The sequence below is a fragment of the Suillus bovinus genome, assembly GCF_016758785.1.
Source record: "Suillus bovinus strain UH-Sbo-P2 chromosome Unknown EDB93scaffold_193, whole genome shotgun sequence".
Taxonomy (NCBI): Eukaryota; Fungi; Basidiomycota; class Agaricomycetes; order Boletales; family Suillaceae; genus Suillus; species Suillus bovinus.
In genome coordinates, this window is record NW_024542249.1 from 15274 (window position 1) to 28340 (window position 13067).

Below are 13067 nucleotides of genomic sequence, written 5' to 3' on the forward strand. Positions count from 1 at the left end.
GACAACATAGCTAGGCAGCAAGACCCAACATTATTCAGACTAACCATCTGAATTGTTGAACCTTCATCGTTCTGAATGAACAAAAGATCAATTGCATAGTTATGAATATACCGAGGTGACTCTACTAACTATGACTCAAAGTACGGGAAGTGAAGTGCAGTACTTGTAGTAAGTGAGCGAGATTATATCCTACTTCCGTGAGGGACCGGAATGCATAGCTGAAACTAGTAGTGAGATAAGCAAGTCTGAACCTATGTGATAAGCCATGAGGCATACTGTTCATACATATTCTGCAGATCCTGACAGGATGCTGATGGAATTTATCTGTGGTAGCACTAAGACATAATCAACATATAGATAGAATAAGGGAAAATGCACCAGTGAAGTCAAAAGGACAAGGATAGGACATGGTATGGTAATCTGCGAGGTTTGGACAGGCCTCGGAACACAAGGACTGCCCGTGGAAGGTTCAGACAAGTGCACATGGCCTTTGGAAGGTCAAAGGAGGTCGAGGAATGATATGGGACATAAGTGTTAGATTGACTGGTTCTGAGCCCAGCGCTGCGACCATCATTACAATGCCACATGGTGGCACGCAGATGCTGTTGGTTTCCCTCTTGTGTATTTAGACTGATTGCCAAAGAACAAGTAAAATGGCCAAAGTGAGGCATCACCAAAGTTTGTAAGATGTGTGGTATCTGACCACATCATAAGGGAGGCAACAATATGTTCAAGGTTGTTGTCAGCTTCCCTACTGGTAAGATTCTGAGAAAGTGGGGGATGAGTATGCCTCAGAATACACATTGACAGTGCGTTCCTCTGACACCTTTCATTGCTGTTGGAAGGGTGTCATATGAAAGGTGGTGGCAACACTATTCTGAGAGACCGACATGATGACATCAGTGAGTGAGCAGTGGTAAACACCTGGTATCTTGAGCACAGGTGCATCATCTTCTGATCCCCACTTCATCTTCTATTTCGGTAGGCGGATTTGGACCATAGACTTGTGCCAGCCATTTTCAGTGCAGAAGGGGTTATATGAATCCTTGAGATAGGCACTGATGAGCCACTTCTCATGTATGTCATCATAAATCTATACATCCTCTCTCTTGTACTCATTATCGTCAAGGAAGTTTCTTGTGAGTCGTTTCATCTTTGCATTTGACTTGGAAAACTCTAGAGTACTGCCAGTACATGAGGAGCCCCACTGTCAGGCTACTGAAGGCAGAGAAAAGTTTGTTAGGCCCAATCTCTGAAGAAGGAAGTCCAGTAGTAATATGAGAACTTCCGACACTAGGATCACAATCCAGGGTAGGAGCATCAACTGCTGCATCAAGACCGACATCTCCCTTTGGTATCAGGGTAGGACATGCAGAGTAGATACAGAAAAGATCCATCACATTGGGGGCTGTTTGGTATGGAACAAGGGAGGGCTGATGAGGGATGACTTCAGAGGCAGGACTATCTGGTGCCTATGCTTGTTCAGGCTAGACATAGCTGGTAGGTTGTTTTGAGGGTCATCCATGCTCCTGACAATTGGCTGGGGGCATGTGAGCAAGGTGAGTTGCTGAGCCTGGGATATAGTCAATATACTGTGCAGGCATCAATATTTGCTGCCCAGAATGGGCAGAGACAACAGCAGGTGCATCTGGGGTAGGAGCTGGAGGTTCCAGTTCTGTAATATATCCCGAGGGTCCAGCAACATCACTGTACTATACAATTATCATATCAGCATAATATAACTTGAGTAGATCAAAAAAAAATCACCTCGGCATTGACATGGTCATCACCCAGGTCCATATATACATCAGCTTCAGGAGAGGTATTCCTTTCCCTGTGTTCCAGAGACCTAGTCTCATCTCAAGTTCTCTTCTTCCAGCACTTTTTATATCCCTTGTCGAGGCAATGTTGACTCTTGTAGACATTAGCATTGAGGAGCTTGTCAGCTTCACACCGAGCCTCATGACCGCTCAAGCGCTTTTGGGATGTGAACACCTTCCTGCACCCTAAACAGATAAAGTCTTCCATATAGATAGGTAAACCACAGATACATTCTACTGGACTCAAATGTCTATTCATAGGTTCTGAATTAGTTTACTTCATTCCAGATTCATGTAGAGTGGGGAATACTATACCATCCTTAGTGGATTATCACCAACTCTGGTAGATAAGCTCCAGATGCATGTGGTGATCCACCATAATGCAAGGCATTTCACAGGTGACACTGCAATAACATTTGTTTAGAAATTCAAACATCTAATATTATACAGCGTGTTGGAGTGGGGCACCCCCTAGTCAGGGGGTTGCAGAGGCAGGGGTTTTCCAGAGGTTCAAGTAGCTTAGTCAGTTCAGGTGTGTCAGTTAGGGCATGGCAGTGGACAGTGACTCTATCCCATTCGAGTGCTGAGCATATTCATCTAGGTTGGAGCTGCTGCTCCATTGTGGTGAGAGAGTGGGATTTGGTCTTCGCATTAGCGTATATCTGCTTCCATATCAGAATTCTCAGACTTCATTAAACTGGTTCAAAAAACAATGATTGGTCAATACAATGTTACAGAACCAAAAATGTCAATGACCAAACATCAATGAACACGTGTAGAACACATTCTGACACTATTGTCTTGGAAAGGATGATAAGAAAAAACAACAAAAATGCCCCCAAAAGCAATTGAGAGACCCAAAAGGACAATTTATCTCAAAAAAAGCCTAACTAGCCTTTCTGACATCTCTTCCACAAACACATCAACTGAATCTTCCCTACTAGACACACCAGAACTCAGAATCAACAAGATAGAAGAACATATTCTAGACCAGGAGAATTCAGAGTACGAGTTCCAACGAAGTTCGCCAGCAACTAGAACAGACTGATGAAGAAGATCAAGAGTCATTAGTAGGAGTACCAAGACCAGATGATAGCATACTTCCCACCTTCAATGATCAACCATCACAAATGCTCATCGCAGTCATATAATTGCAGAACCCAATCGTATCGTGGCCAGTCCTGCCCATGACACCAAGTAAGACCTTCCTAAAACCCATTGCGGCCAAAGCAACCTCACAACTACCAGCCAAACCATCACCAAAGACAAGGAAGATGCCAGGAACAACACCCCAGGTTGGTTCCATGGCAAAGCCAATGAAAATGTGCAGAACTTCCTGCGTGAAGTTGATCGGTACATCATGCTTAACAAGCTAAAAACTGAACAAGGGAAGATCACAGTGTTCAGTACTCTCTTATTGTCAGGATCAATCTCAGACACCTGGTGGAACAAGTTAGACAGTGCGCACAAGAACACATGGATGGATGTAAGAACAGCTCGTATGAAACCACATTAACGACATAACCCATCATCCAGACACCACAGCAGGACAAGCAGCATATGACAACCAACTCAAGCAATGGTTGGCAACAAATGGGCAAACAAGACGAGTCACCGAGAATACCCAATTCCCACTTCGTCCAGGCAATGCTATGATATGCTCAGGGGAGTGTTTCAAATGCAGCGCACATGGACACATGTCAGTGGACTGCCGAGTCCCAGAAGCATCGCAGCTACCATTCCAGGAGAAAATCTGGCGTAGCTTAGCAGCAAGAGCCCTAGGGAACTTTAACCGGATGAATGCCACACAGATCAATGTAGTGTTTGAAGAAGAATATGTGCAGTGGGACCAGGGAAAAGGATCAGGGTCGTCAGTGTAGAGGGACACCAGACGACCCGCATAGATAAAGTACCTCAGCTGCTGGAACCACCAGTCCTCGTATGTGAAGAGGCAACATATGAGGACTATCATCAAGGCCCCGTCGAAACAATCATAGACAGAGAACCATGCAGTGTATCAGCATTAGATGATCAATGTAATGTCAGTGACTTGTATTCAACGGCAGAAGAAAAAGACAACAAGCAATGGTACCTACCATTCCTGCAGTATACTTCGTTCCTAGGTCCACAAGGCAAAGTTGTCAGAGTCAAAGCATTATTCAATGAAGGAGCAATGATGAGCATTATGTGCTCATCGGTGTTCAACAATGTCAAGCATAGACTATGGAATTGGACTCCATCAACAAAGCGTCTTTGTATGGTGAACGGAGCAATAGTTCAATTGGAAGCTATGTGGAAGGGAGAAGTGGTCATAGGAGGAGTATGAATGCACGGAGAATTTGAAGTATTGCAGAGCGGAGGAGGCTGGAAGTTTCTATTTGGGAAACCGCTACTCCAGGCATTCAAAGCAGTCCACAATTATGAGGTTGATGAAGTTCAAGTCACAGGTACCAGGACACTGTACAACCAGATGCAAGTAATAAAAGCAAGCATCACAGAGGTTGAGAACGATGAAGAAACTCAGGTTCGCAGAATAACAAAGGACACTCCTATTTGCATAATGATCAATGAAGAACCCACCCAGTCGAATGAACCTGATAATCTCCTGAAGGAAGTCCCCACAGATTTCTTAGCAAATGACAAGGCAATATTCATGCGACTCACGAACCCACATAACCCACTGCGTATGTCATGGATTGCAAAATGAGTCCAATATGGGCAGGATCTCACACTGGAAGAACTAGAACAGGTGAAGGCGCTCGTCACGGAGTATGCGGACATCTTCACATGTTCATTAGGAGAAGTATTACTAGTGCCCGGAGCAGTACATCTTTTGAACATACCTGATGGAACAACATTCAATCTCCGAGTACACCAATGGCCACTCACTCCCCCACAGACACAGTTCCTACATGGCAAGATTGACAAAATGCTCGAAGTGGATATCATAGAATACACACCCCCAAAGGCAGTCAAATGCTGTGCAAACATGATACTGGCAAAGAAAGTGTATGAACAAGAAGGGATGATATTAGAAGAGTTGCAGTACACAGTCAACGAACAATGCTCACAAAATGGCCAGCCACCAGCCTTCATGTTACCAGAATGCGAAGTCCCAGAAGAACCAGCAAGGGAGAGCAGCACTCTGAAACCGCAAAAATGGAGAATTTGTCAAAACTTCAATGAAGTCAACTGAGTCATGATGATCGCACCAATGCCCCAAGGAGATATCAGAGCCAAGCAGCTAAGGCTCAGTGGACACAGGTACATATCAGTCTTTGACTTCGCATCCGGCTTCTATGCAGTTGAAGTTCCAGAGGAGTCAAGACCATACATGATGTTTTGCATCCAAGGAAGAGGATATTTTTGGTATAAGAGAATGCCCATGGGTCTGACAGGTGCTCCGTCAACATTTTTTGAAATGACAGCTAACAACCTACATGACATACTAGCAGATAGTACCATGGAACTATTCGTTGATGACGGAGGATGTGCAGCAAACACTTTTCGGAAAATGATGGACAAACTCAAACAAATCTTCCAAAGGTGTTGTGAACACAGTATCTCACTTTCACCAACAAAGTGCCACTTATTCATGACAGAGACAATATTTGCTGGAGCCACAGTAGGCCCTGAAGGAGTACAACCAGACTTAGCCAAACTTACTGTGGTAGTCAATTTGGAGCAACCACCAGATGCACTCAACCTGGAGTCATTCTTAGGACTAACCAGCTATTTTAGGGACCTAATCCAAAGCTATTCATTGCAGGACAGTGTGTTAGAAGTGCTTGGGGTCTTAGTGAGAGAGGAACACTGTGCATGAGCATCATGTCGAGAGTGCTTGGGGTTCTCCAGTCGTGCAAAGTTTCACTTGGGGTGAGTGCAAGGGCATCAGCCTTTGCAGGATGCCTTGTGAGCATCCTGATGCACCAAGCACCCATTGACCCCCGCATGAGGCCTCGATGCAGACTGAGGGAGATACTGAGACCCAAGGGCGGGTGAGATCATGCACATAATTCAAAGACAACCTATAATAAAAGATACAATTAGCATAAAACAAATTTTGAGCCTTCCCAGGGTCCCCTTGGTGCTCAGGACCAAGCCTCACAAGTTAACAGCACACGTTCATGGGTCAGCACCTGAGCAGCTGACAGTGTCCACATAGTGTGGAGCTGTGCGTAATGCATGTATCAGTGGCAGGTGTCAGACGCCCAGTGGTACTAACTGGAGAAGCAAGAAGAACAAGTTTGAAATTCTGGTTTGAACATCACATGATCTTTCAAAGTCAGCCAGCAAATACCAGTAATGCAAAGAGACGCAATTACGTGTTTTTCATAGTCATTTTTATCTGATACTAATTGTTTTTATAATTGTATACTACTATGTCAACCTCTATCCTTGTTAATAGTACCGACCAGGTCATTATCCATGACAATGTCATTGTCATGGATATTGAGAACCTCCTAACTGGCTGGCCAACTTACAAGATTAAGTTTATGCTGTAAAGAGTAAATCTCCACTGGGCTCAGCAGAAATTGTACTACCTAGTCAACAATTATTTAGATAGATCTTAGCACAACCTATGCTGCTGTACTTGCAGAGCAAGTGTGTTTGATCCTAAAAGGGATTGCTAATTGGTATTAGTAGTAAAATGTGTCAGTAATGCAAATAACAAAATGTCTGAAGCTGCAAAATGATGTCCGAAGGTAATCTGATGATGTCTGAGGGTACTTATCCAATGTCCAAAGCCAAAGTGCGATGTCCGAGATTTCGGACTTTCAGACTTCACAATAATAGGTCGGAAACTTTATAACGAGTGTTGGATTGTGAGCGGTATGCGCTAGTATAACAAGTAACAGAGTATGACGGTGAACGAATGGTAATATTTTGCAATGCAACTAAGAACTATGAGAATATTCTGGGTGATCCACAGAGTCGGGAAACGGCTCCTAACTACTGGATGATAATTGCTACAGGTCACTACAGAGTATTTAAGTAAGTACATAGAAATCTGAAATACTATAGGCGAAGATAGTAGCAATATATTTCGGGTCCTATGTCCTATGTAATAAGACACAAGGTGCTGCAGACATGTAATAATGTGGTCCCAATGTCAGAAAATGTGCACGGGAATAACTATGCACCTAGTGAGGCTAGTTTGGAAGGACAGGACACAGGATGGACAAGTGCACATGAAGTGCGATCAGCCGATGCAATGTCCAAAAGTCCAATGCAGAGTGGCTCAGACATGTGCGCGTATGTTTCAGGTGTTGACGTGAATATGAAAACCCATGGTTCCGAGCCCAGTGCCGTGACCATCATTACAACGCCCAAGAACCCAGGCCCATTGGTGAGTGATCTCAATCTTTTTATATTACTTACTGACTTGGATTTAAAAACTTATCATCTGGCTCAAGGATCCTGTCAAAATGGTCATCATTGAGGAATCTACCGATAGCGAGGCAGAGTTGCTGATTTCAGGCAATCACAAAAGGAAAAGGTGAGTTTCTCTTGATTCCGATCCTCTCACAAATAGATTTCCAACTTTATGTACAGAACCTTACCGACTGCTTGCAAGAGCAAGAAGAGTTTCTCAGCCAATACCATCAAGATCGCAGATGATCTTGCAGGCCTCAAGATCACTTCTGGATAAGCTTTTCTAATATTTACTTGATCATCACACTGACAAATTTTGATTTACAGTAATAACACTGTCAAGGCAAGACCTGTGCGCTTAGTGGGAGCCCACAAAAATCCTCCACCACCCAAACCCATATTTGACAGCAGCAACTGTTGGCCACCATGCCACCATCACCACTGTTTCAGGGATGTGGAAGATAAGGATTCCATTGAAATTTTTGAGCATTTGCAAGCTCTGCCTGCTGCTGTTGCTGCAGACTTAACTTAGATTACATTTTTCTGTGCCATTCCTTTTGCTCTCACATTGCTCTCTTATCTTGCACTCTGTATACTTTATAATTGTAGAATTAATTGTATTTCTTGTCGCGCCTGATAACATGTTAACAGAACCAAATAGAACATGATAACACGTGAATGCCCTACACTACCTCTCAACTCTGACTACTAAACTACTATGGCACATTGCAGGCGATCTCAAAGTCTTTCTGAATCCGAAAAATCAGAATTCTCTTCAAGTGATTCAGAAGATTCACAACACTCTCCAAGTCCAACACACAAGAATTCGAAAAAATGCACTCAGTCAGGTAGATCTGTTCAAGGAAAAACAAAGTACATTATATGTTGTATTCTTTTGATGCTTACATTACTTCTAATATTACAGGAAATTGAAGGTAACTAAGGACATCAACAACAATATAGATGAAGAGTATTTCACTGCTGCGTGTGCCATGGCACACTGCTATGACCTGTTTTGCAAGGTCGAGAAGCTCATCAAGATTGGGTGTCTTTGCAGCAAGACAAGGCTACTGATAGGGGAGATTTAGAGGAAGATGAGGCCAACAAGATGTCTTGCAAAAAGAGGCTTGAGGGCCTGTAAGTTTGTTTTATTGCTAGGCTGTATATCACTAATCTACTGTTTTAGTTCTACTTATGTACGTGATCGTTACAAACACGACTATCAGCAGCTCTTTCAACTCACTCCCGGCTTGCGAGCACTCATCAATGACAAGAGCAAGTCAAAGCAACTTGCTAGAATTGCACAAAATGTCAGTTTATACTGCATATATGTGCACTTATGATTTACTAACACATCATAAAGATGAACAGTATTATCAGTGCGACACGGTCTGATGACTCAACCCATCTGAAGTCTTAAATTGGTCACTATGTGGCTCCCTCGTCGGCCAAGGAACCTTTGAACCCACCTGTCAATAATGGTACCTCATCTAGGTCGCACATGGGTGTTAATCACCCCATTTTGGCTTCATTTCTGTGTCCCATAATGGCAATCAAAGAATACTACAAGGATCCTGCAGAGTAAGTGGTGTTTTGTGCTTGTCTTCTATACTGAGGTTCTGTATTCTAGAATGCAAAAAAAATTGGCAAGCGGACAGATCTTGATGTCCACAACTGATTTCCCTGCATATCTCTGGGAGGGAACTCCACTGGGGGAAAGGTACAATGACAATTCAATGACTGATGGACTTTTTAAAGGGTATTTTCTCATCTGCGTGAGTTTTCAACCATATACTTAATGTATCAATATCATACACTCACTGTATATATCAGATTATGTGTCATATATTCACAGGACCATCTACTGCCTTAGGTGAAGACTCACGTGCAACATGTTCCTGCAATGCTTCATTGCATGACATGACCATGGTCCATCATACATCCCCATGGAAGAAAGGCACTCCACCCATTGTGCTCATTCTCTGACTCCACCTTGTCATATGTCTCTGTGAAAGAAAGGCCCTGCTCTCCCCTTTTCACCTGGACTAAGTGATTTGACACAGGAGGATGAAATTGAGGAACTCGAAGTCAGCACCAGTAAGAAAGGGAAGTCAGCTGGGAAGAAAGCCAAGGTCACAGCCAAGGCTGCGGGGAAAAGGAAACATGTTGTGGAATCAGATAATGAGCAGTCATCTGAACATGCTAGACATCCCAAACAGCAAACAAGCCAGAAATAGATGTTTTCTTCCAAGGTATGTCTCTGTTATATTATAGACTGTGACTGACATTGATTTCTGCTTTGATTGACAGTATTCTGGTGTTCTCAACTCACATTGCTGTCATTTTTTCTCACCTCCATGCTTTCATTTTTGTACTCTCTTGTCCTGGTCCCTCACAACACATTGCTCTCTACCTACTGATGAAGTTGACCATTTGTACTCATGCTTCCCAGCTGTCTAGTGTACTTTACAGATACCTACATGTATCTGGATACCTATAATTCAAGTTTCCCTATATTCTGTCGCATAGCAATACTTTGTACTCTCATTACTGCATACAATACTATGCAATGTCTTCTCTATCTGGTTGACTGTTGATGTCCGACAATGTCTGAAATAACTATATGAAACACTAAGTGGCATCCTCATCTATGACACACAAGCACTCATCCATCGGATTTTTCAGTTCCCTAGTATTGCAAGATATACTGGGCCCTGGACCCGACACTGCTGACATTGTAGGCACTGAAAACATAACCATATATTGCCATGTCTTGGTCATGCAATTTTTGTGATGTATGGGCCAGCCTAGCTTGTTTTTTCGAAAGCAGAGGATAACTTTGAAGGCAAACATATAGTATGATACCAATTGTCATGTCATCCGAGTCTTCATGATGGCTACTAGCAAGCCACATCAGATGTTGAGAAGGCAGATACTGTCACAAATTTCCTAGAGTTGGCATTGCAATGACTCAGAGCAATGGTCACAGTCACTGAGGATGCACATCAGGGTTATCAATATTTAGGAGATGTTTCTATGTTGTAGCAAATGTGAAGAAAATATTTGAAATTTAAACTGACATAAAGATGGAGACATAACTTCAAACTTTTGTAATGTTTTGGATGACATACAAAATTTCAAGCATTGGCAACCATATTCCCACCGACTATATGTCAATAATAATAAGCAATTTAATCTAATTTTCTGCGTGTGCTCAAATTTTAATTTTAATTCAGACTTTAAACGGCAGACAAAACATGAAATTTGGGACATGACCATATGACTGCTTATTTAGGAAGTTTTGTCTGACAATTAAGACACCCTGAAAATTTGAAGTTTACACCGGTGTAGTGCTGCTGCAGTTTGGTTCTGAACCTCGGTTCGAACCTGAACCTTTCCGAACCGGACTCAAGGTCCGGTCACAGGTCCGGCATGGCCCCTGGACCGAACCTTAAGTCCAGTTCGGGGTTCGGAGCTAACCAGAACCAGTTCGGACGTGTTCGAACCCCACCAAAACCACCATCTGTCAGCACCTACACTACCTCAATTTTGCTGCTGCTGTTGCAAGTCCCCGACTCCTATTGGCTCATAGTTTTGTCTCAAGGTACGTTGCACATGTAGACTCGACTCTGGATGGGGGACTGACATGTTCTCAGAGTTTGCTGTGCAGGAAGCTCGTCGTAGTGTTTTTGGCTTTCTTTCCTAATACCGACAATGCACCTATAGAAACGGTATTATTATCCAAAACAAAAGAACAAAGGACCGTACATACTGATGATCCTCCTGCCATGCCCCTGCTTGATCATACTTTGCACTGCAGCACGCAAGCAGAGAAACGTCCCACGCACATTGGTGTTGAAGACCTCATCAAAATCGACGAGGGTAGCTATTGGGATACGATGACATCATGGAAACAGACCAAATATATGATTGGCTTACAGTCAACCACAGGCTTAACAACGATTTGTCCGGCATTCACTACCATCTAGAATACCATCCGTCAGACAGTTTGGTAGGTGGACAGCCCACGAGACACGTACAACGTCCAAACTGTTGAACTCTTGCTCTGTAGCCTGCACCATGCGCTGGACCTCCTCCTCTTGTGAAATATCACACTCCAAAACGAGACACCGCCTCCCTTTTGCCCTTACCTCATCTGCAATGCCGTCAAGATTCATGCACTGTGATTTCAAGTCAGCGATGGCAATGTCCAGTCCGTCCTCTGCGAGCTGCAGTGTAATAGCGCATCCAATGCCCTGGGCTGCGCCAGTGATTGTTACAACTTGGATGGTATCTGTTGGCGACGCTCAAACAGAGCGTGTGTTGTCAATGGTCGAGGACGTCCTTGGGCTAGCCCAAGGTTAGGGGTCTTACTTGGCGAGTTTCGGCAAGTAAGATTTGACGCCTATGTCCAAATCGGGTAGCTTATGTCAAGCGGGTGCGAGACGATAAGCTATATCGGCCTGGGCTTATGACACCCGAAGGTTAATCGTAAGATCATCGTTAATTAGAAGGACAGAAGTCCGACTAGTTAACAGGGGCTTTGCTTGTCGACGAAGTCGATGAGCAAAGATCGAGACTATAGGCTTATCCGCGAAGAGCAGATAAGAAGATAGAATATAGACTGCTGGCTAGGCAGAAAGGATCACTCTGGTGAGAGTAGGAAGTCAAGAACCAAGTAGATTCAAGTTAGGGAATATAGTACATGGTAGCGAGTTTATATAGAGGACAGGAGACGTATTAGTGGGTGATAACTCGTACTACCGGGAGAGGCAATCGGTAAAGGGTATAACCATAACAGGACGGCACGTTCGATCGAGGTAGAACGTGCTAGATAAGAAAGTGAGTCAAAGGTCGAAATAAGAAGTGAAACACGCAGGGGCACGATCGTGCAGCTGCGGATCTAAGTATAAGTCGCATGTGCGACTGCGCACCGAGTCAGAGATCAAGAAAGGGAAAAGGGCAAAGGGGATGCGTCGTGCATCAGATCATAGGTTACCGTCTGGACGGTTAAGGGCAAAGGGACTGTCCACAGGATCAGTCAGGTGGTGGAACGGAGCATGGGTATGCTTCGTCAGCGAAAGGATCCGGCCAGATGTACTGGCTCTGCTGGAGCGACAAGTAGAGGGCAAAAGGGAATGCGAGAATGACAAGGATGACCAGGGTAAGGTCGGGGTAAGGGTATGATGCAAGGGCTGATACGAGGAGGATCAGGAGAAAAATGGTAGGGGCCCAAGCGTCTAGATGTTCTTGTAACAGTGATGAGTGCAACGCGGGGCTGGTCTGTCTGTGCTGGTGTGGCGGAATCGACCATGATTCAAGTGTGGTAGTCTGCTAACCTGATCTTTACTTTATATCCTGCAGAGCAAGGAACCCCTGGAGCACCATCCCAACGCTGCCGTGTTCCCAATGCCCACTTACCCTTCGTGAGATCTCCTCGTCTTCTTCCCTCCTCCTACTCTCGTCTGTCGTCCGCACTTGTCCTGAGCCATGTCAGCAGTTGCTGATGTGCACTGGGCGTTTGTGCATGGTGTTCGTGGTGGAGCTCCAGCCCATCGTCTGCAAGCTTGGTAGAACCCAGTTCGAATGTGAACCGGACCTCCCGAACACATTTGGTGACATTCAGTCCAGGGTTCGACCAAACAGCTAAATTGAACCTATGGTTCGGTTTGGCATTCGGAAAATTTGGCCCAAGAACCAGACTGAGCCGGACTTCGGCAGCACTACACCAGTGGCAAAATGTGATGACAAAACTTCAAGTTTTGTCTGCAGATGAAATGAATTGCCCGATCATCACCCGCCCATTGCCCGCTCATAACTCACTCGTCACCTGCTTACCACCCAAACTCAATACCTCATGTATAACATTTT

General features: G+C 44.2%; 4 protein-coding genes across 4 annotated transcripts; 3 read left to right on the forward strand and 1 right to left on the reverse strand.

The window, feature by feature from the left end:
- Positions 1–2652: 2652 nt before the first annotated feature.
- Positions 2653–5016, forward strand: EDB93DRAFT_1109684 (uncharacterized protein; the record flags this gene model as incomplete). Its single annotated transcript, XM_041448003.1, has 8 exons — positions 2653–2842; positions 2978–3017; positions 3069–3280; positions 3357–3690; positions 3867–4140; positions 4174–4344; positions 4405–4504; positions 4529–5016. 8 exons carry the CDS (start codon positions 2653–2655, stop codon positions 5014–5016), a joined length of 1809 nt encoding a protein of 602 aa, XP_041300740.1.
- A 1914-nt stretch (positions 5017–6930) lies between these two features.
- Positions 6931–7473, forward strand: EDB93DRAFT_1257575 (uncharacterized protein; the record flags this gene model as incomplete). The annotated part of the gene is made up of 3 exons (XM_041454096.1): positions 6931–7170; positions 7238–7320; positions 7377–7473. The coding sequence occupies 3 exons, from the start codon at positions 6931–6933 to the stop codon at positions 7471–7473; spliced, it is 420 nt and encodes a 139-aa protein (XP_041300741.1).
- Positions 7474–8655: 1182 nt separating this feature from the next.
- EDB93DRAFT_1097134 (uncharacterized protein) lies at positions 8656–8995 on the forward strand (the record flags this gene model as incomplete). Its single annotated transcript, XM_041446857.1, has 2 exons — positions 8656–8777; positions 8827–8995. Coding segments are annotated over 2 exons (291 nt in total), but the record flags the coding sequence as incomplete, so codon positions are not given.
- A 1938-nt stretch (positions 8996–10933) lies between these two features.
- EDB93DRAFT_1097132 (uncharacterized protein) lies at positions 10934–11479 on the reverse strand (the record flags this gene model as incomplete). Its single annotated transcript, XM_041446856.1, has 3 exons — positions 10934–11082; positions 11136–11181; positions 11237–11479. Coding segments are annotated over 3 exons (438 nt in total), but the record flags the coding sequence as incomplete, so codon positions are not given.
- Between the last annotated feature and the right edge of the window lie 1588 nt (positions 11480–13067).